The 22,937-nt window shown below is 38.8% G+C and overlaps 1 protein-coding gene across 1 annotated transcript in view; it reads left to right on the forward strand.

The window, feature by feature from the left end:
* The window catches only part of LOC134537958 (carboxylic ester hydrolase-like), a gene marked incomplete at its 5' end in the record, with an annotated part of 439,587 nt that extends 417,276 nt beyond the window's left edge, over window positions 1-22,311 (forward strand). Inside the window, 8 exons of the mRNA XM_063378976.1 lie at window positions 145-295; window positions 1,866-2,051; window positions 5,727-5,926; window positions 6,404-6,584; window positions 8,291-8,466; window positions 11,184-11,283; window positions 20,170-20,278; window positions 21,489-22,311. Of these exons, the coding sequence (XP_063235046.1) occupies window positions 145-295; window positions 1,866-2,051; window positions 5,727-5,926; window positions 6,404-6,584; window positions 8,291-8,466; window positions 11,184-11,283; window positions 20,170-20,278; window positions 21,489-21,639 (1,254 nt within the window). The remainder of the gene's footprint in view (window positions 1-144; window positions 296-1,865; window positions 2,052-5,726; window positions 5,927-6,403; window positions 6,585-8,290; window positions 8,467-11,183; window positions 11,284-20,169; window positions 20,279-21,488) is intronic.
* Window positions 22,312-22,937: the final 626 nt, after the last annotated feature.

Below are 22,937 nucleotides of genomic sequence, written 5' to 3' on the forward strand. Positions count from 1 at the left end.
ACTGAGGTATAACTATTTGTATTTTAGCCTATCGCGAAATAAATTCGCGAATTTCGCAGGTATCTACTTATAAATCTCTGGCGAGTACTGAAAAGACTCGCTCACTGCATTCACTCGTGTCGCTCGCGGGACATGTTTCCACAGCTGCCGGGGAGGAGGAACATCACCCTTTGGCCGACGATGGTTTGGATCCACGGAGGGGCGTTCGTGAAAGGCAGCGGCGACGTGGATCCCGGACATCTTCTAGACCTGGGGGTCGTGGTGGTGTCCGTCAACTACCGGCTCGGCGTGTTCGGTGAGACGGGACAGCTGCAGCTGCGCGAACACTAGAGACCGGGAAAATTCGCGAATTCATTTCGCGATGGGCTAAAATACAAATAGTTATACCTCAGTGCTGCCTCTGATATTGGCTCGCAACTCTCCTGGATGACTCTGGGCCTATTACAAACACTAAACCAAAGCTTTGTCGAATCACAGACTGCTACGTTGGGACGTCTCACAAGACAGCAACCAATGAGTGGGTGACATTATGTTACCGAGTGTACGTATAACTATGGAGTTCATCGTACAGGGCATTGAACCCGCGAATTTTTCCGGTCCCTAACGAACACACACATACACACACGTAATGTTCCTTGACGTGAAACTTGCGTACAGCTGGTGGGATGAATCGAGGCGATGACGTCATCAAAGCGTAAGGCTTGGAGCGTCACGGCAAGTGTAACGACCAGTCAGAGAGTACGTCATATGTGTTCCGTTTGAAAATCTGGTGATACCAACATATTGGGTGTGGCTGCGAAAAGGTGAATCTCACATTACAAACATTATTCTGATTAGTCTTATCAAAACTATAAAAACTAAAAAATAATTATTTAAACATAACCTATAATTTTACTGCAGTTTTTGACAGGAAAAACGGATGGCATGAACATGGCTGTCTGCAGCACGGTTTGCGAGCAGACGTTGAACTACAAACAAATTGTTAATTTTCACAATTCGAGTGCACCCGTTGTATTTGTTTACTGTTTATTTTACTCGTCTTCCATTGTGATATTCTATATAGAAAATAGGTACCTACTTGATAATATATTACCTCACAGATAACATCGATTGTGTCAAGAACGTCACACATTTCCTCATGTGTAGAGACCTGCAAAATTCGCAGATTCATTTCGTGATATGCTACAATTCAAATAATTATACCTTAGCGCTGCTTCTGCAATTGGTTCACTGTTAATCTGGAATAATGAGGGCCAATTAGATACCCTCGCTCAAAGAAGTGTCGAATCACAGACACTCGGTCAAGACGACTCATAAGTCAGCAGCCAATGAACAGGTGGCATTTGCCCGAGTGTGTAGAGTGTAGTAGAGTCTATCCTGGAGGTCATTGAATCCGCGAATTTTGCAGGTCTCTACTCATGTGGGATGTCTTGAGAATGAATTTTGGTATTTGAGTACCGAACATATTCCATTTATGTCATAATATTTCATCTATGTAGCTGGTCTTGTTTAATAGTCATAGGAAGGAAAATTCTGTAAACTTAGTTTTTTTAATTTTTCTGTTGTAAATCTTATATTATATAACGAAAAAAAAAATTAAATTTCATAGTAATGTAAAACTTATTAACTTAAAATATATCGAAGATAAGTTTAAGGGGTCTGACTATTGAACTAGACCAGCGATAATCTCGGGACTATTTTTACTACAGCCATGACAATAATATTCATAACTTGACTAGAGGCATATATTAATCACGAAAAAAAAATCTGATCGCTCGTTAGACTGCAACAAGGTATGCCTGCGCTAGCGAGTGTTTGGTGGCCTGCAAGAGAAACCACTGTCCCATATTGGAGGGGTGTCGCAGGGTTCCTCGGCCTGGCGGGCTCCGACGCCGGCGGCAACGCAGGGCTGAAGGACCAGGTCGCGGCATTGCGCTGGGTGCGCTCCAACGTCGCCGCGTTCGGCGGTGACCCCCGCATGGTCACCATCTTCGGGGCGAGCGCCGGGGCAGCCTCCGTGCACTACCAGGTGCTGTCGCCGGCCGCCGCGGGTCAGTGCCCCCCATCCCCCCCGTCCTGCAACTCTGTGCGACACGCGTGGCCAAGCTTGTTTCTTGCCTTTCTTACGAATACCTACCCACATTTTGATGTTTCCCCCTAAACCTTTAGAAAATATCACCGAATATTCAACAACTTGACTCTTGTCTTGTTTATTTATCATCATTTATTTGCTCGTTAATTCTGGAAATCTATTCAGGATATACGGTTTACAAATAACTTAAACTATTTAAGGTAGGTACTTGAGACGACGCAAGCATAACTGTCTGGGTGATAATACGAACCCAGTGTCACTGCGAACAATTTTTTTTCTAGTGGTAATACTGTTGTAAATGTACAAATTTACAATATATCTGTTCCGTATACAAAAATAAATTTACAGTGTAGTTTGACCAAGTCACTCCGAGCACTAACAATAAACTAAATTTTTTTTTTTTTTTTTGTTTTTGAAATTCACTATGATATGGTTTCTTGTAGAGAGTGGCAAGACAAACTTTCCACAACTAAATTAACAGTGTCGATTAGGACTGGCTTATCAAAATGTGAGTGACCTGCAGTATGCGCCTTTATTATTTGAAGCCACGTTATTTGTATTACTGGTAGTTTGACACTCCCTGGAAAAAAAAAATTAATCACTTACAGCAAGCTCAGTCTCACAATATACGGCCAGAAGGCTGCAGCTATCGAAACGGCAACACTATGGCTTATCTGTTGACAAGTGTCGTAGACGAGCTTGGTTCCTGAGAAAAAGAAAGCCTATTTTGCCAGTCAAGTGGCCATATTTGAAATACTCTCCTGTTTTAGGACCTCCAAAGACAGGTCTCCTATGTGCACATATGTGGATCATCAGTACATGTTGGACCCTCATTATATTTAGAGGTCAAAAATTTTACAGCTGAAATCTTACAGTTATTATTTAGTATGGAAAACTTCAATATGCAAATTTCGTTACTTGTTCCAGAGCCCTACATATATTTCAATCATCTCCTTCAGTTCTGCAACTATTTAGCAGTTGATTTAAAATGCTAAAACGACCTATGAATTGTGTCCTCGCTTGCCAGCTTACTGTGATGTAGAAGGGGAAAGGAAATTTTAACCCAAAGGTGAAAATTGGACTTGGAATAATTTCCGTAGCCATTATGGACTGCGAATTGTGCTAAGTGTTGGTGTGTGTCTTCTATGTCATAGCAAGCATAGTATAACTTTTGAGATTCCTCTGCACGCGGTTTACCGCGAGCTTGTCGCATAGTCTGTATTATTAATTATTTACACTACAGCCATACGTGTACAATGTTGACGAACTGTAGGCCTAAGCAAAAACTGAAACACAAAGAAACCTCACTGTACTCGATCTTCATGTTGACATCCCCCATTCGTATTGTAGGGCCATTGTTGTCGTAGGAGTATTATGTTTAATCGTGATCGGTAATGAACGAATACAAGTCTTGGTGCCACAATCGAGGTTTATAAACTCTAACCACAGACGCGCCCAATTTCAAATAGTCTCTGAGTTTTATATATTCTCTCCGAAGGCTCTGTCTGCTTCAATGTTTCTATTCTCGATTTCAAAAAAAGTTAAATCTGCACTGGTTACATTATAGCGCGTAACTAGCAAAAGTGTATTCAGTGCTCCATCGCTAGAGACCTGCAAAATTCGCGGAATATTTCAGTGATAGGCTAGAATTCAAACACATATATCTATTTAGATAATTTTGCTATTGGCTTACTGTTCATCTGAACGAATCTCAACCAGTTATAAACCCTCAACCAAAGAAGGATCGAATCACAGAAAAACCAGCTGAGACGACTTACAAGTCGGCAGCCAATGAACTTGAGTTATTTGCCCGAGTGTACAGGGGTATGTGCAGTCTATCCTGAAGGCCATCGAACCCGCGAATTTTGCAGATCTCTATCCATCGCGCATGTTCCTGTACCTGTACTCGCCACTCTTCTCTTTCCACACTCCACTTTCGATGAAGTCCGTCATAAAGGACTGATCTAAGACCACCGAACTATGGTTCGTCGTCTCTACACACAAGACGAACGTGGTTCGCTCTGGTGGCGAACCGAGCAAATGTTTTCCATCTCGACGGAAGACCTATGTAGTTCGTTGTTGCCCACGCCAAGGTGAACCACAGTGTGAAGAAGTTCGCCGAACCACATTCCCAAGTGTGTAGGCCGCTTAAGAGCGTGTGTCTCGTCCCAGGTTGTTATTTTATATTTACGTTCAACACGGTTAAACTTGCCGACTGTTTGACGGGCTCATCTTTCATAAGATGAAAATATGTATTCATCACATGCGTTTAGCGAAATTAGCTGACAAAGTTGAATTTTTAATGTTTTTGTCCATAGGATAATTAAATTGAAAATGAAACTGGAACTGTTTAGGTTTAAAGTCAATTTTACTGGCTACTATGTAATAAGATTTAATTTCTTTCAGGGGAAAAAAATTAGTTAACCCTTTAAATTCCTCAGAAACTTTATGAAATTAAGAAGTTAAAATATATCATAAATTTTTTCTCTCAAATAAATGTGTAACAAATCACGCAGTAGCCACCAACTTTGCGTTTAAACAAAAAAAAATCGTCATTGTTTTAGTCCACAGAAAAGTTAAATATTCAACTTTGCCAGGTAATTATGCAAAAAAAATGTATGCACTATATATATTTATCGATTTGTTGAAGTTCGGTCACTAAAAAGTCTACAAGTGTAACCATGTTAAACTTAAATATGAAATAATGACCTGGAACGGGACATCCCTCCATAAGCCATTGTGGATTGTGAATTGTGGTTGTGGATTGTGGCAGGTGGTTGTGGAGTGTGGTTGTGGATTGTGGTGGTGAATTGTGGTGGTGAATTGTGGTTGTGTAGTGTGGCTTGTGGTTGTGTATTGTGGTTGTGGATTGTGGTTGTGTAGTGTGGGTTGTATATTGTGTATTGTGATTGTGGATTGTGGTGGTGAATTGTGGTTGTGTAGTGTGGCTTGTGGTTGTGGATTGTGGCTGGTGGTTGTGGAGTGTTGTTGCGGATTGTGGTTGTGGATTATGTGGTGAATTGTGGTGGTCAATTGTGGTTATGTAGTGTGGCTTGTGGTTGTGGATTGTGGTTGTGTATTGTGGTTGTGGATTGTGGGTTGTGGATTGTGGTTGTGTATTGTGGTTGTGGGTTGTGGATTGTGGTCGTGTATTGTGGTTGTGGATTGTGGTTGTGTATTGTGGTTGTGGGTTGTGTATTGTGGTTGTGTATTGTGGTTGTGGAATGTGATTGTGTAATGTGGTTGTGGATTGTGGGTTGTGGATTGTGGTTGTGTATTGTGGTTGTGGATTGTGTATTGTGGTTGTGTATTGTGGTTGTGGATTGTGTATTGTGGTTGTGTATTGTGGTTGTGGATTGTGGGTTGTGTATTGTGGTTGTGGGTTGTGTATTGTGGATTGTGTATTGTGGTTGTGGGTTGTGGTTGTGTAGTGAGGATTGTGGTTGTGGATTGTGTATTGTGGTTGTGTATTATGGTTGTGTAGTGTGGCTTGTTGTGGATTGTGGTTGTGGATTGTGGTTGTGGATTGTGGTTGTGGCTAGTGGTTGTGTATTGTGGTTGTGGCTTGTGGTTGTGGATGGTGGTGTCGGGTGTGTCCACGGCACGGCCAGCAAAACGCGCCTCCCGGCCGCAGGGCTGTTCCGCGCGGCCATCTCGCAGAGCGGCTCGGCGCTGGACCCGTGGGCCTTCAGGCAGCACAGCGACGAGCTGACGGAGCGGCTGGCGCGCCGCCTGGGGCTGGGCGGGGCCTCGGGCCAGCAGCTCGTGGACTGCCTGAGGACTGTAGACCCCGAGCAGCTGCTCTCCGTGTCCAGCCTCCTGCTCGCCGCCGGCGTGAGTGCCCGCCGGAACACTGCAACACGTGGCTCTGGTTGTTGTTTCACATATGAGTAGAGACCGGAATAAATTCGTGAATTCATTTCGCGATAGGCTAAAATACAAATAGTCATACCTCAGTGCTGCCTCTGCTATTGGCTCGCAACTCACCTGGATGACTCTGGGCCAATGAGAAACACCAAAACCAAAGCTTTATCCCATCACAGGCTGCTACGTTGGGACGTCTCACAAGACAGCAAGCAGCCAATGAGTGGGTGACATCTGACCGAGTGTACGTATAACTATGGAGTTCATCCTACAGAGCATTGAACCCGCGAATTTTTCCGGTCCCTACGGCAATTATAAACGTGAAGCAGACCCACGCGGGGTTTCAAATATCTGAGTTGCAACACGCGAACGAAGCCGCGAAACAAACCTCGGCTCCGAGAACTGCAGGACACATGACGCTGACGGGAGCTGGGTGGACTCTCGCAGGAGACGTCGATGTACATCTCGGAGCCGTTCGTCCCCTCGCTGGACCACGCGGTCCCCGGGGAAGAGCAGTTCCTGACTGCCCTGCCTCGCGACCTGGAGGAGAAGGGCCTGTTCAGTGCGGTCCCGTACATGGCTGGCACCAACAAGCTGGAGGCCGGCAGGTTCGTCGGCTCTGCCACAGGTACCTGTGTCCATCGCTGCCCTTGCGAGCTCCACGTTTAGCTTACAACCAAACATTTTTTTTCGACGTGACAACGTCTGATAAATCGATGAACGCCGGCTGCACGCACGAAAAAAGTGTCCCGTTGCGCACATTGTCCCGTTGCGCACATTGTCCCGTTACGCTCATTGTACGCTTGCGCCGCATCTATCTCTTCTTCCACTCGATTGGAACAACCATCGATTTGACGTTTTCGAGGCACATTAAACTTGAAACACTCCCCATTCGTTTCCTACTTTTCCTATCATCGTCCTGTCCTTAACAGAATAACACAGATTGGAAGAAGTTAAATAGCAAACATGTATAAAAGTTATAGTTAAAATAATCTCTTCGTTAAAGTAATAAACATATTTGAATTAATGAGTGCTGCAAATAAAAGTAAATTTATCAATTAAATTGTAGATTTCATTTCACTCCTTTGTATCCATACAAAATAGTGATAATTCAATAAAAATGATTCAATTTTATTCATAAAAGTACGCAATCATTTCATCAATGTTTTGTTATGACTTTGTCACATTAAGCTATCGTCCGTAAACCGACTTTACAGACAACCAATTTTTGTTCCTTCTTTAAGCTCTATAAAATATAATAAGCTATATATAATAAGCTATATATAATATACTAAGTATATATTATAATATATAGTTTATTATATATAATAATACAATACCTCAATAAAATATAATATAATATATAATATAATATGGTTATTATTTTACATACACTACTCCAAGTTTTCATTTCCAAGTCCCTCTTAAATTGTTCATGAAAATAGGTGAATAAATAAATAAGCTAGTTATACATTTTCCATTTTTAAAAAAATTCATATATCTAAAATGTTATTATGTTTCTTATAAATACAGACTTGCGAAATTTGCGATGTTTTCAGGCACCAGGCTGAACTTTACATACTTGTGCGTAAAACAAAACTGTGTTCATTCAGTTCATTGGCTGCTGCTTCTATCCTGATCTCGTGTGATTTTACAACGCTGTTGATTGGTTCTCTTGACCTAAAGGACTTGTGTTACTGCAGTGCATTCTATCGTGGTTTTAAGTAATAACGCGACTATTGAAGGTATTTCACCTATAAACAAGGGCGAGAATATGTAAGATTCCTAAGAGGGTCATTCTCATGCCCCAGTTATGAATTTGCATGCGCAAGTTGGCTTTCACAATGGGGATCTTTAAAATTTAATGGTTGGAAGGGGGGGAGCGGTCACTAGTATTTACAACCACGCCGTTGAACCAGCAAATTAACTCAAGGTAGATTAAAAACAATTATCTAAAAATACGTACACAGTAGGAAAATGTCCAAGAATTATTTGGTATAAGTAGAGGCAGGCACTTTTCGCGAAAAGATCTGAACACTTATTAGACTGCAACAAGGTATACCCACACCTGTGGTTTCTTACTTGTGATTGGCGGCCGTCTGTGAGAGAAGTCGTTGCCTTGTTTGACCGAGGACGCGTTTACTTCAGCACTGAATCACTGTGATTGGTGTTGTTACAATCGTCGTGTACCTGGGAGAAACTCACCCAATCACGAAACACAGACGGTGCTACAGTGTTTTAACTTTCATCGAGTCTCGATATCTTTTCGCGAAATCTCCATGCCCCTAGGTATAAGCCTCCAAAAATGTGGAAATTTGAATTTTGTGCTTACAGCTATGGAAAATGCTTCCTACTGGAACCAGATAGCCAGTCATCTGGAGCGCATAGTCCCCGCTGAGCTACAACTGAAAAGAGGAAGTAACGCTTCCCAAGCAATGGCATCCAGGATCAAGGATTTATACTTCCCTAACGAAACTATGTCTTACAAGACGAGGCAAAATTGGATTGACGTAAGTGGTTCAGTGTTAAAATGTTTCACAATCAAATTAAGAACTCTATGGTTATGAATTATGAACGATTCTTCGCAAATTTATGTATTAATTAATTGTTAAAAATTTTAAAGAGTTAACTTTCTCCAAACAAGAATTTCAAAAATTTTTCATTATCAAAGTTTTTAAACTTTGTTAAGTCCTAAGCAAAAGAAAACGCTTTCAAATTTTTCCTAGTGTAGCCTATGTTTAAAACGGAACGCAGAAATCTTAAGTTAAAATTTATTATGGTTTCGATGAAGATCCATTTCTATGTAACTACGAGTAACGTTTCGTTTGTTTGATGTGCGTTCGTTATTCCTAAAAAAATATAATAAATTTACTGTGTCTAAACCCGGGAAAAAAAAAAAATTGTAACACATACCAGGTGTGTTCAAAAAGTAAGAGAGTTTTCGAAAATGCTTATTTATTATTGAAAGAATCAACAATTATCTCCTTCAATATATGATCCTCAGTAGCTATACAGCGGTACCAGGGATTTTCCACTCATAGCAATGGGCGAAGTCATTTTCAGTAGGTCTGTGGAGAGCGTTCCTAACAGATCGTTGAATGTTTTCGATTGTCCCAAAATTAGTCCCCTTGAGGTGAGATTTAGGCCTAGGAAAGTGAAAAAGATCGCAGGGAACCAGGTCTGGACTGTAGGGTGGAGAATAAAGTGTTGGTACGTTTTTCTGGGCTAAACATTTGCGTATGGACAGGACGGTGGGCGGGGTGTGTTGTCGTGATGAAGCGCGTATGAGTGAATCATGTGTGAAAAACGATGTTGATTTGGTATTTTTGGATGCAAAATGAGTTGTTCGCAAAGAGTTCGCACCTCAAGATACCACGGACAACTGTCGACGATATTTGACAACAGTCGACAACAGTCGACAATCTGTGAACACCGCTGTCTGCAGACATACGGAAGACGACTTCGCCCATTGATGTGAAGTTTGGAAAAATCACTGGAAACTTTGTATAGCTTCTCACAGATCATACTTCCAAGGAGATAACATTGAATTCCATTTTTTTCCTTCCAATTAACATGAATTTTTGAAAATATTTCTGAATACTTTTGGAACGTACCACGTATATCTTCGAATTTTTTTAAAAAAGTTCGGAGATTGATTTATATAGCTCTTTAAATGTACAGGTGGTATTTTCAACGTGCCTTTTTTCCTTCATTTTTAACTAATGGTTTCCAAGGGAACCTGTTTTCAAGTCATCGCGTTTAATAAACCCGAGTGACATTCTACTTCACACTACAATGCTGTAGTGCTTTTCAAACAAACTGCTTAATATTCGCCCTCTGCAATGCTACTGCAATGAATGGTTTATCAATCCAGTTTCCTTTCCCTGAAATATTTGGGGGGTGGTTAAGCGGGTAAATCTCCACAGCTGGTAGTTAATAATTTATAATATGGTACTGGCAGTAAACTTGTAATATGTGATTAAAGGTGTATCTCGTATTCTCTCAGTAATCACGATATATATTTTACACTCACAATTTTTTTACTAGAATTTCCGACAGGAATATGAATGTCTTTAATATCGGGTTGGGTAACAGTTCGGCTGAGGATACAACACAGCTTAAAACTCGTGATCCAGGAAAGCTACAGAGTTGAAGTACATATATCTTAGAAGGGAATACTTTACTCGTGGTCGTTTCAAAGTACTCGCCCGGTTAATATCTGAAGTGAAGACGTAATGATCGTTGGTGCGGAGCGTCGAATTGAAGTCAGTGAGAGCTCTAACTCCGAAAGTATAATGGACAGATTTGTGTGATTTAAAATTTAATTTGCTCGTGAGTCAGCACTTAGCGGTGCTATTTGAAAGGAATGACCATGAAGATACTAGATTTGGTTTTGGAGCCATTAACAGCAAAATGCCTAAGCGAAAACGGGCTATGTTGGAGAAAAAAAAAAGAAAAAAAGCGAAGTCGTCCAAGGAGAAACAATTATAAATGCAGAGAAGTATCGTAGGTATCGAATAAGGCAAAAAGTGCCCGAGAGAAATGAGCCAGTGGGGCAAAACGAGCCCCCGAACGAGGCGCGAAATTTGCGCTCGAGCGAGTCTCAGCCGTCCACCTCGCGAGAAGCGACGGGGAATGCAGAAAAGTGTTTGGCAATGGACGTGGATATGCTGTCTGATGATTCTGATGTTGATGTGGAGTCAGTTGAACCAGTGTTTGTGAACGATGGGCCGAGTTTGTCGCGGGTTGGTGTCGCAAATTTTTGGTGCCGCAAATGTTCTTCATTGGCCGCCCGACCGTCAAGTAAGACGTTCACGAATTCACGTCAAAAAATAAAGCATTATGAATTTTATTTTATTATTTTATTTATTTCAAACACAGCATTCCCGCCAAGTGAGATGGAAATTCATGGAACAAACCCCTGGCGGCTGTTGTCCAAATTACAGCCTACCCATAATTTGTTTTCTTTTTTTGCATTCGTAAACTTATGACAGAAGGATTTTCTTGAACTTTTTGTATTGGGAATTTTCTCATTAATCCAAGGTATCTTTTCTACATTTATTTACGAAAAGTTAAATCTTAGAAATGTAGGTACGTACCGCACATGTATAGTAAATTTCGCTGACAATTTTATAGCCCATTAACTTCTATTACACGTTTTAGAACATTATCTCAAAATATCTAAACACTATTTTTTTTTTTAAATATCACTGTTGCATGTCCACAGCTGCAGACGGACTACCAGTTCACAGTCGGGGATCAAAGGCGGCTTAACCACCACATTCAGCACACCAACCACACTTACGAGTATCAGTTCTCGTACGGGGGTAAGTGACGTGTCTAAGTATTATTGCCTTCCGACATAGAACACCCAATATATAGAGACCGGAAAAATTCGCGAATTCATTTCGCGATAGGCTAAAATACAAATAGTTATACCTCAGTGCTGCCTCTGCTATTGGCTCACAACTCACCTGGATGACTCTGGGCCAATTAGGAACACCAAACAAAAGCTTTATCGAATCACAGGCTGCTACGTTGGGACGTCTCACAAGACAGCAGCCAATGAGTGGGTGATATTTGTCCGAGTGTACGTATAACTATGGAGTTCATCCTACAGGGCATTGAACCCGCGAATTTTTCCGGTCCCTACCAATATCATAGCAGATACATGTTTCATTTGCAATTTTTTATCATTTTATTATATTACGAAGTGATTAACACTTAGCTAGAATATTTAGCTTCAGAAATGTATAACTTAAATGATTAATGTATTATTTAATAAATGCTTAGAAAAAAATTTAACCTTATAATTAAACATAAAGTTAAACATATTGCTACCGTAATTAACATTAATTGATTAAACATCAGCATTGATGTACCCATCAGAACTTTTCAAATTATTTATTATTTAAAAATGTTGGTGTATATTTTAAGCAGTGTTAAATGCTTCAAACAGTTTTTCTTACTTTCTTGAAATTTGTCAAAACTTATGACCATAATTGTTTTTACAATTTTTTGGATAAGGAAGTAAATATTTTCAAAGCATATTTGAATGAAATTGTACAACGAGAGGTAATAATTTTTATAATAGACCAAATAGCTACATAAATTGTAATATTAAAATTTCAAAATAATGGGAAGATTGCAATAAAGTGATTATTTTAGATTCATAACTTTAGCCTATACGGTGAAGAAATTAAGATAAAGGTGCAATGCAAGTACCTACAGTGCTTTCAAGAATCTGTACAGGATATCATGTCCAAAACGTGTTCTTGAAGCACACGTTTTAGCCATTTTCGCTCTCCTAAAAATGCAGTTTAAAAAATGACCTCAGCCCATTCTTAAATGAGTTTCCTGAACAGACAGCAGTCTGATATCCTGAGCAGATTGTTTTTCTTCTGAAGCTCTGCCCACCGTTTAATTACGATTCAATCATATGTATCGGACACGTTATGTCCAGGTAGTCGCGGTCCTTAAGAGGCCACTCCAATGTTTCAGGGGCACTACGCAACCCGCGTTAACCTCATAAGATTCAATGCTATTTTCATTTTGCTTATAACTTATTAACTAATATAGATTTCGAAATGATGATTGCTTGATATGTAAGACAACGATGCTCTTATCAAAGCCCCTTTCTTCAAAAACGTGCATAAAATATGGTTCAAACCTAGACAATACACTTATGCATATTAGAAAAGATTAGAATAAAACCATAATTTATGCACGTTTTTGAAGAAAAGGGCTTTGATAAGAGCATCGTTGTCTTACATATCAAGCAAGTATCATCTCGAAATCTAAATTAGTTAATAAGTTATAAGCAAAATGAAAATAGCATTGAATCTTATGAGGTTAACGCGGGTTGCGTAGTGCCCCTGAAACACTGGAGTGGCCTGGGCTCCGCCTACCCGGACACACACACGTTGTGCAGGTCTTCAGGAAAAACAACGCGATTTTGAAACTACTCAAGATATCCGAATGGGGCCTGTTTACGAAATGCATTTAAGAGTTCGCTGAGGGCCGAAAAGTACTTTTGAGTTTGGATTAAGTTTTTAAACTTTCTTTTAGAAGAGTTTAAATGGCCAAAAGGCGTGTTTCCAGAGTAATTTTTAGGTGTTAAACAATCGTTACAGATTCCTGAAAGCACTTAAGGGACTTGCATTACACCTTTATCTTCATTTATCCGCCATATAATGTTTCGGTCACCGCTCAAATTTCACAGTTATCCTGTGACGACGAGAAGACTGCGCGCCAGTTCAGAGCCTTGCGCTTAGAGGCGATACCGCGCTTGAAGCACTAGCGAGCGTCGCGCTTATTATCCCGCCTCACTAACACCATTGAATATATATAATGTATAGAAGTCGCGAGCCCAGGTTAAATTTTCTGTCCGGTTTCTCAGAAGAATTGTTGTAGTTCCAAGTTCCGCCGCTGCGATCGCTTTCATCGCTGTGTATCGGCCGTATACGCCCCTGGCGGTATTTGGCAGAACTAGGTTAACCAGCCCAGTCGTGACATCATCCTTCACACACACAACCCCCCCCCCCCTCCCCCCCAGCGAAAATCCCAGACCCACGATTCAAATTACCCGGCACGTCTTATCAGCATCGTTAGGCGACCTTGAAGAGGAGCTTCCCTTACCGTCGTTTGAGAATGATGAAATCCCAAAAGAAGCTAGCCACGGAAATCACTGAATGATGGGATTCTGTACCCGAGTGAAGTGAAAATTAGCTATTAAAACTTTGTATTGGGCCAATAGTCAGTGTTCCGTTCAAAATATGGTTTTATTTTAAAAGTAAAATACTTATTTAAACTATATTTCGCGTTTGTACAAATTTACTTTTAGACATTGGCAAGGAAAATCAACATACCTTAAACAACCTTCTCTTATTCAATGTTATCTATTAAGTAGTAAAAGGGGTAGATATTATTTTTTAAAATAAAAAATTATGGAACCCACTAAATAAGTATTGGCAAGATATATATATATATATATATAAATATATAAATATAAATATATATATATACATATATATATTCAATATTAAAATACGCATATTAAAATTTTTTGTATTTAACTTTTTTCGGTAATAAAAAATCAGGATGATTTTGGTTTAATTGGTTTACGTATATTGCTATATTTTCTAAATCACATAGAAAGGGGAAAAGAGTACATCAGTGAAAATTCAAAAATTTAGTTTATGTAATACTAGTCATGCCAAAAAAAAATCAATATGCGAGATAAGAAATTTGGTAACTGCTCTACATTTAAAAAAAATGCATTGGTTTCATGAATACTGAAATGTATGCGTAATAAGGCATATTATGTTATTATCCTAAGCATGACTATAACTAAAAAAATTACAGTAATTTAAAACGATGGCAGTCTTAACAATCAATAAGTGCGCGAGTCTTAGTTTATTTTTTAATTGGCTTCTTCGTCAGATGGAAAAGAGTTAAGATTTCATCAAGGAAAAATATATTCTCAAAGTCACTAAACCGGGAGATAGAAAATACGTAGTTTCTTAATTTTAAATAAAAGTTAAAATAGGCTTACGCTAAACCAATTAAAAATAAGTCGTAAAAATATTTTTATTTATTAAATATGTTCTTAACTTGACAGTTCTTTGTGTATAATTCTTCAATAATCTTTGGAATTTAATACATACTTTACTTAAAATGGTAGAATATCAGCAATACCCGAAAATTACGTGAGCAAAGCCACGGGTTATTAGATACACTTTTACTATAAAATAACTATACTTTTGTAGTTCACGAATGTGATATTTTGTTTATTGCTTCACAACATTCATTTGTCAGTCTCAAATTTCATCGTACCACTTGTCAGAAATGTCACCAAAAATGAGAGATAGATTTTTTTTGACGAATTTCAATTACGAGGAAACCTTTCGCAAGACGTTTTTCTTCGCAGTAGTCACTGGGACACCATTAATTTAAATCCACTAAGATAATAAAATTGCATGTATAATGATTTGTTTTTGTATATTTATATAACTTCCCAACCAATTTTTAATGATTTTCATGTGAATTAAAACTTGTAAAGCAATTTAATTAACTGTGTCATAATACTTCTGATTAGATGGAAATACAAACTTTTCATCCGTAATATACGATGATAAAATATATTTATTATTGCAAAATAATATTCACTGTTCAAATGCAAATTTAAATAGATTATTCATACATGTTTCCTTTTAATTAATGGTTTAACATAATAATTTTTAGTATAAAATCCTTTTTATCTTGTGTTAAAATGGGTTGCTAAAATTAGGAATTATAAATATATCACTTACTAAGTCCGTGCACAGATTTACACAAAACAGCAACGTAGATAATCTTTTTTGGTAGTTTCTAATTTTCTGCCCTGAATAACATGAATTTGGTTGAATTCATACTAAAGTGAATTTTTTGAACAACTTAAATTGATGTCATAAATAAATATTTATTTTATATTAAAAATCCACAAACTGTTTTTAAAATATAATATTTATCACGCCAGATGAAATAATAAACAAAAAATAGCTCTTATATGTTGTCTGTGTTTAAAGAATTGTATTATATTTCATGGAAATAATATTTACCATTCGGTTATGTAACCCTTCTCCCTCCTTAATTGGAAGAGGGGTTGCGTCCCCGACTCACTCTGGGCGCGAAGGGAAAAAATAAATATTAAAACCAGGCATAAAAAAGCTAAACAATATAAATTCCCCACACCACTGCCCAGGGGTCAGGCCAAAAAATTTAAAGGATATAACAGCAGAGTAACCATTAAACAAACAAGAGGCAAGACTTTGGACGTATGTTATTAAAAAATAGAAATTTGCAAAAATAATTTTTACTATACATAACCATACAAGCTTAGTTACAAAAGCTGACGTTAATAATGGCAGCATCTTATCCCCATTTGCGATACTAACAATAACCTTTAAAAAATCGTAAAAATATAAATACTGATAACAACAAGTATAAAAATATATAAGGGCGTGAGGCGTGGCCACTATAAAATATCAAAATATACTGACTGCCCTAATACCAAAAATCAAACAAGACAATCAATATAATATATAAATATATAAAAAAATCTACAAAAATAGTACTGAAGTACAAACAAATTTATTTAAATAAAGTTCTTAAACTCTCAATCAACGGTTTAGTCTTTCTTCAGATGTTCGTTGCTAAAGACTTGCCAAAAAAACAAAGTTAATATCCTAGGCGTGCGCTGGCTTCCTGACCTTCCTCACCAACTCCAGAGTCTAATGCCACGCCGGGCCATAGGTACGAATTCACAAAGGCGTGAACGATGATCAAAAAAAAATTATCTTATTTTTAAGGGAAATGTAGCAAAAACTCTTCACGTAACATAACCATGTTACCACAGAAGTATTTATCATCAGCTTCAAATAAAGTCTTACTTCTTTATTAACTTGCCAATGATTTTATAAAAACGTAGAATGGCCGCACCAACCAACATCAGGCTGCGCATGTAGTCCAATACCGATCGCATACTTTTAATAATACTGCACAAGCTGATATATTAGCTAAAGCCAACTTTAAGTATGCAAATTCCGAAGACAAAGTCTCAAAAACAAATTGCAAAATGTTCGTTTCTTCCAAACTTATACTTTTATGGCAACTACAGGCAAACGGGCGACCTTATTAAAAAATCCCACACTGGAACAACGTGTGAAACAAATGGGCCTCTTCACCAAACAGGCTAATAAAAGTTCCGTCCAAATAAAATTTAGTATGGGAAACACAGTTCACTAGGTTTGCCAAAAACCAGTGCAGCACCACGAGGGTAAAAATCAAAATCGCGGCCTCTCTTTACCTTGATTTCTTCTGTACCACAGGGCAATCCATTTGCCCTGTCACCCATCGTGGAGCCTCCAACCCAATACTCTTCGTCGCCCGTTGCCGTCCGGCATACCAGTCCGCGCCGTCACATGGCTCTGTCCTCGACGGTCGCTCGGCACCAACTCCGCTCGGCCCAGCTGATTTTTTCTTCCCGGCAAGCCGAATGTCTGACGTCATCAGCCAACCGCCGGGCGCTCACCAAGTGGTATTTACGTGAAACACAATCGATATTCTTAAACTCATAATCGATAGCTACCAAACGGCGTATAACTAATTAACAGAAACAAATATAATTAAAAAAATTTACAGATAAATTAACATTAATTAAAAAAGGCGTAAAAATACGTGAAATAAAAAACCATATAAAACTAGAGACCAGCAACAAAAATAAATTACAAGTAAAAATGTGGCCCTGCCGGCCACAACCTCCGCCTTGAACAAAAAAAAAATTTAAACAGCAACCTTAAAAAACTAAAACGTCAAAAAAAACCTTGGACTTGGAGACAAAGTATTCTCAAAAACTTCTAATCCAACAAACCAGCCCAAACTCAAACAAACAAACCTGCAACAAGGAAAACTTGCCTCCAAAGCCTCAGTCAAAATTTCAACGCTCAAAAAAAAAAAAAAAAACAAGAGAAGGATTTTCCAACAAGTAACGGAAAAGACAAACTAAACTCACAAACCGAACAAACGGGATCTAAGTATGCCAAAACAAAACAAACAAGCTCCAAAGTCAAGACCGAAACGTATTAGACAAAACCTTCTCTCTCAAAATTATCAATAACTAAAGGTTGCAAACTAAAGCAAAGAACTATAAAAACTATAACCTCACAGGAAAAAAATCAAAACCATCACTGGAAATCTAAAAGACCACTAAAATTCCTGGTGCTGATCCTGCTCCCGCAGCTTGCAAATTAGCGTAAACCTGTTCTTTGGGAAGTTTATAAATCCAAGAAACTGCCATTATTAAAAAAATCAAAAAAGTCAGCAAAATCGCAAAAGTCCAAAGTCTCTGCCTAGCAGAGTGGCGCAGGTTGCTGCCCTAATACCAAAAATCAAACAAGACAATCAATATAATATATAAATATATAAAAAAATCTACAAAAATAGTACTGAAGTACAAACAAATTTATTTAAATAAAGTTCTTAAACTCTCAATCAACGGTTTAGTCTTTCTTCAGATGTTCGTTGCTAAAGACTTGCCAAAAAAACAAAGTTAATATCCTAGGCGTGCGCTGGCTTCCTGACCTTCCTCACCAACTCCAGAGTCTAATGCCACGCCGGGCCATAGGTACGAATTCACAAAGGCGTGAACGATGATCAAAAAAAAATTATCTTATTTTTAAGGGAAATGTAGCAAAAACTCTTCACGTAACATAACCATGTTACCACAGAAGTATTTATCATCAGCTTCAAATAAAGTCTTACTTCTTTATTAACTTGCCAATGATTTTATAAAAACGTAGAATGGCCGCACCAACCAACATCAGGCTGCGCATGTAGTCCAATACCGATCGCATACTTTTAATAATACTGCACAAGCTGATATATTAGCTAAAGCCAACTTTAAGTATGCAAATTCCGAAGACAAAGTCTCAAAAACAAATTGCAAAATGTTCGTTTCTTCCAAACTTATACTTTTATGGCAACTACAGGCAAACGGGCGACCTTATTAAAAAATCCCACACTGGAACAACGTGTGAAACAAATGGGCCTCTTCACCAAACAGGCTAATAAAAGTTCCGTCCAAATAAAATTTAGTATGGGAAACACAGTTCACTAGGTTTGCCAAAAACCAGTGCAGCACCACGAGGGTAAAAATCAAAATCGCGGCCTCTCTTTACCTTGATTTCTTCTGTACCACAGGGCAATCCATTTGCCCTGTCACCCATCGTGGAGCCTCCAACCCAATACTCTTCGTCGCCCGTTGCCGTCCGGCATACCAGTCCGCGCCGTCACATGGCTCTGTCCTCGACGGTCGCTCGGCACCAACTCCGCTCGGCCCAGCTGATTTTTTCTTCCCGGCAAGCCGAATGTCTGACGTCATCAGCCAACCGCCGGGCGCTCACCAAGTGGTATTTACGTGAAACACAATCGATATTCTTAAACTCATAATCGATAGCTACCAAACGGCGTATAACTAATTAACAGAAACAAATATAATTAAAAAAATTTACAGATAAATTAACATTAATTAAAAAAGGCGTAAAAATACGTGAAATAAAAAACCATATAAAACTAGAGACCAGCAACAAAAATAAATTACAAGTAAAAATGTGGCCCTGCCGGCCACAGTTATTAAAATAAAATATATTTGTATTCAAAATACTTGCGCATCGTTTTTACGAGCATTACTTGTGTATCTAACCTCAAAGCAAGGAATATAAAGAGTGGCAACTCAATGCTATAACACAAACTCTTATTTTCTTTGGAGATTCGGGAAATGTGCGTTATTTATAAGCAACTTAACATAGTAAATCGTTAACTTTTCAGATCTATGTTGGCAAAATTGATTTTTTTTTTGTGGTCATTCGTTACTGGGAATATTCACCATATAACGTTTAAGATTATTTATTTTGAATTACGAAACAACCAAAACATTATGTAAAAATGCTTCATCTTATGTTAAAAAATTTATAAACTGCATAGCCACAAAGTATGACATACCATTAGTTTCAGTTACTAATAACAGCACGTGCACGCGTTTGAACAGTCATCGCAGCCATAGTTGTTTCATAGCTACCAAAATCATTCAACGTTGTCAAGAATTATTCCAAATTATGTTTTGCCATTTTACTCAATGCGCCACTCCGTTAACACAACATTTTATAAATTCTGAACTACGAATGTCAGTATTTTTTTTTACGTTGTTACGTTTAAGAAATTTCTGTAGTTTTCTTATAATTAAAACTTAATTTTTGATGTTGGCATCTTTTAACCGCACTTTTTTTTCGGTGGCCGTACTCCTCCAATTCAGTTGCGCCCGCCCGTATCTAAGCGCTCGGATTTCCTCAAAAGGCACCGCCTCTCGATAGAGTGAGACAAAGAATTACGCGCACGACCTTGAAAAAAGCGACGCTACAGCGCCCTGGCGTGGAAGCTGGTAACTACGAGTACCCTCTTGTGGAAAGAAGAGCTGTCTAGCGGCGGAGCTAACAACTACCACAGTTTTGGATCCGAAAATTGGAATAATAAATCCTATCCCCTCGCGACTTCTATAAGTTATATATATTCAATGCTAACACACATACACCCCTGACAAGGCGGGTTCCTTAAGGACATGCGCCCCGTCCAAGGCGGAACATTAAAAATGATCTCCAAAATGTTGTTGTGTTTTCCAGAAAGCACGCACGGTGCTGAGGTGAGCTACGTCATGTGTCACGTGCCGTCAGCTGAGAGTCACGTGTGTCGGCTGGTGGGCGAGATGTGGACCAACTTCGCGAAGAACCTGTGAGTACCCGCCACTAGAAATAAAATGTATGTCGTTGTTACTTGTCTCAAATTTTGACATTTTTCGAAAGTATTACTCTGTTAAGATTTCTTCACCTTGAATTTACGAAGAACTATAGAGGGATATTCTTAAATTTTCTGTTATCTTCGTAATTTTCCGGGCATCGGAATCATATACTTTGATCGAGAATCCACGAAAATAATCTCCGTGTTTTAACAACACATCCGAAAACTTATTTGAATCCACAACCAAATCACTCTTTTTTTTTCTCACTTTACGTAAAAAAAACCTTGTTTAAAAAGGAAACACTTACCTCGGAGTCAGAACACGAATGGATTCTGGATTCACACGAAGATCCAGTTATCAGAAATTACGGAGAACTCTTCGTTTTTTCCCGATTATTTCATCGTTGAAAAGTCCGGAAATTTGCTGTGACATCTAACAGCGCATCAAAGAAGGGGCCAACCGTCTCTTTGCAAAGAAACACACGATGTCAGTTTACTAACACTTACAACCACATGGAGTTGTTCACAGAACATAATTGGCTGAAGGGTGATAGACCACTGCACTGGAATTTTTTTTTGACGTGACAACGTCTAATAAATCGATGAACGCCGGCTGCATGCACGAAAAAGTGTCCCGTTACGCACATAATTTACGTTACGCTGTGTCCCGTTACGCTCATTGTTCCGTTACGCTGTGTTTTGTTACGCTGTCGGCGAGTGCAGTAATAATAGGTTATGTTACAATTTACTAAAAAATTATGGTGATTCATATAATTGATGATATATATTTGATTACAGTTTATTTATATGAAAACTTGTTCATAATTAAATTTAAACTTTATAGCTAAACGCCAGTTTTTAAAATTAATTACAAGTCATCTACACGTGAACTGTTTCGTCGACTGTTTATAAAGTGAAGTGAAAACTTAATGTGGTTTTCATTGCTTATTACAACAACAATTTCGGAAATAGAGGTTAATTATTCTTGCATTTTAAAAATCACATTACTAGTATAATTTCAAGTAGGCCTTTATTCTTATATTACTAAAATAAAAATGATTCAATTTTATTCATGAAAGTACGCAATCATTTCATCAGTGTTTTGTTATGACGTTGTCACGTTAAACTATCGTCCGTAAACCGACTTCACGGACATCCAATTTGCTGTTTTTCTAACGGGCCTACGCGACGTGGCGTGTCTCAGGGACCCCAGCACGGCGGCGCTGGCGTGGCGACCGGCGACCGCGCGTGACCGCTGCTACCTCGACATCGACTCCCGGTCCGTCCTGGTGCGCGGCACCAAGGTGGCAGCGCGCACGCAGTTCTGGCAGGGCGTCTTCGGCCCCAAGTACTAGCGACGACCGCAATATTCAAGGAACTTCAATGAACACTTGGGACCATCGATTGTAACCTAGGGTCCCGGCGGGCAAATACTTTTTTTTTTCGGCTCCCTCCCAATTATTATTAAAACCAGGGGCGCAACAGCAGGGGGGGGGGTGCAAGGGTATTTCCCCCCCCCTCTCTGAAACCTTGAAGTGGGGGTGAACGGGGGCAAAGAAAGTGCTGTGTAATCAATTTTTTAGATAATAAAACTGCTTAAATAGCACCATTTTCCACCTTGAAATACAAATTTTCCCGGGGGAGGACCCCCAGACTACCCGCTTCAATAGGGGGGGATCGATGATTGTTTATAAAAAGGTATATTGCCCCCCCCCCCCCCTTTGGAAATATAGTTGTTGCGCCCCTGATCAAAACAACAACTTTTTCAAAACCCACGAAGAAAATACTTTAAACATTACTGTGACCATAACTGTAAACGTCTTACATACGTGTAGCATTACTTGTAAGGTTTCCTATGAACTCTATATTTGTAAATTAAATCTGTCATCATATCAAACATTAAAAAAAAAAAAAATCTTGAAGTTCCACCCCTCTCCCCTCCTCTTCGTCCCCTCACTAAAAATGGTCCTGTGTATGTGTGGTTTTTTTTCTCGGTGGGAATTCTGTTCCCTGTTTGGAGATTCTTCTCAGTAAAGAAAACATGAAAAGGTCCCTGAATTCGTGTTTGTTTTTAACGATAGACTATCAAATTCTTCGTGAGGAATAAGTTTCGTTCAATCTTACTTTGCGCATTAATGTTCGTCGAACTCATTGCGCCCCGCAAGATGTTGAATATTTACAAATGTTTCGTGTACGGGACACCCGGACTTATTACTAGAGCCACTGTTATTTTCGCGGGTTCATTTCACTCCATGCTTAACTCAACCTGGCTACAAAACAATCAAGCTTTTATAGAGTGCTCACTGGTGGATAACAAGTTCAATTTGTTTGGTGGTTAACCACTTCTTCTCCTTGTTGATAGCTTGTTCGTCGTCCTCAGGAGCACTGTAGTAGTTTAATAATTGATTTGTTAAAGATGCATGTTCTTCAAGTGCTCTGCCACCCAAGGATACTGCAAATATGATAGTGGCTCTTGTAATTGGTACCCCTAACATTTTAAACTTCTCTGGATTGTCAAAAAAATAATCCTTTTGCAGAATATATTCAATCATTTGTAATCGACACATAAAGAAGTAACTAATGAATAGTTATAATTTGTAATATACGTATGTATGTTATCAGCATATATAAATTTTATGGAAATAAATCGAGT

Source organism: Bacillus rossius, chromosome 12, assembly GCF_032445375.1.
Source record: "Bacillus rossius redtenbacheri isolate Brsri chromosome 12, Brsri_v3, whole genome shotgun sequence".
NCBI lineage: Eukaryota > Metazoa > Arthropoda > Insecta > Phasmatodea > Bacillidae > Bacillus > Bacillus rossius.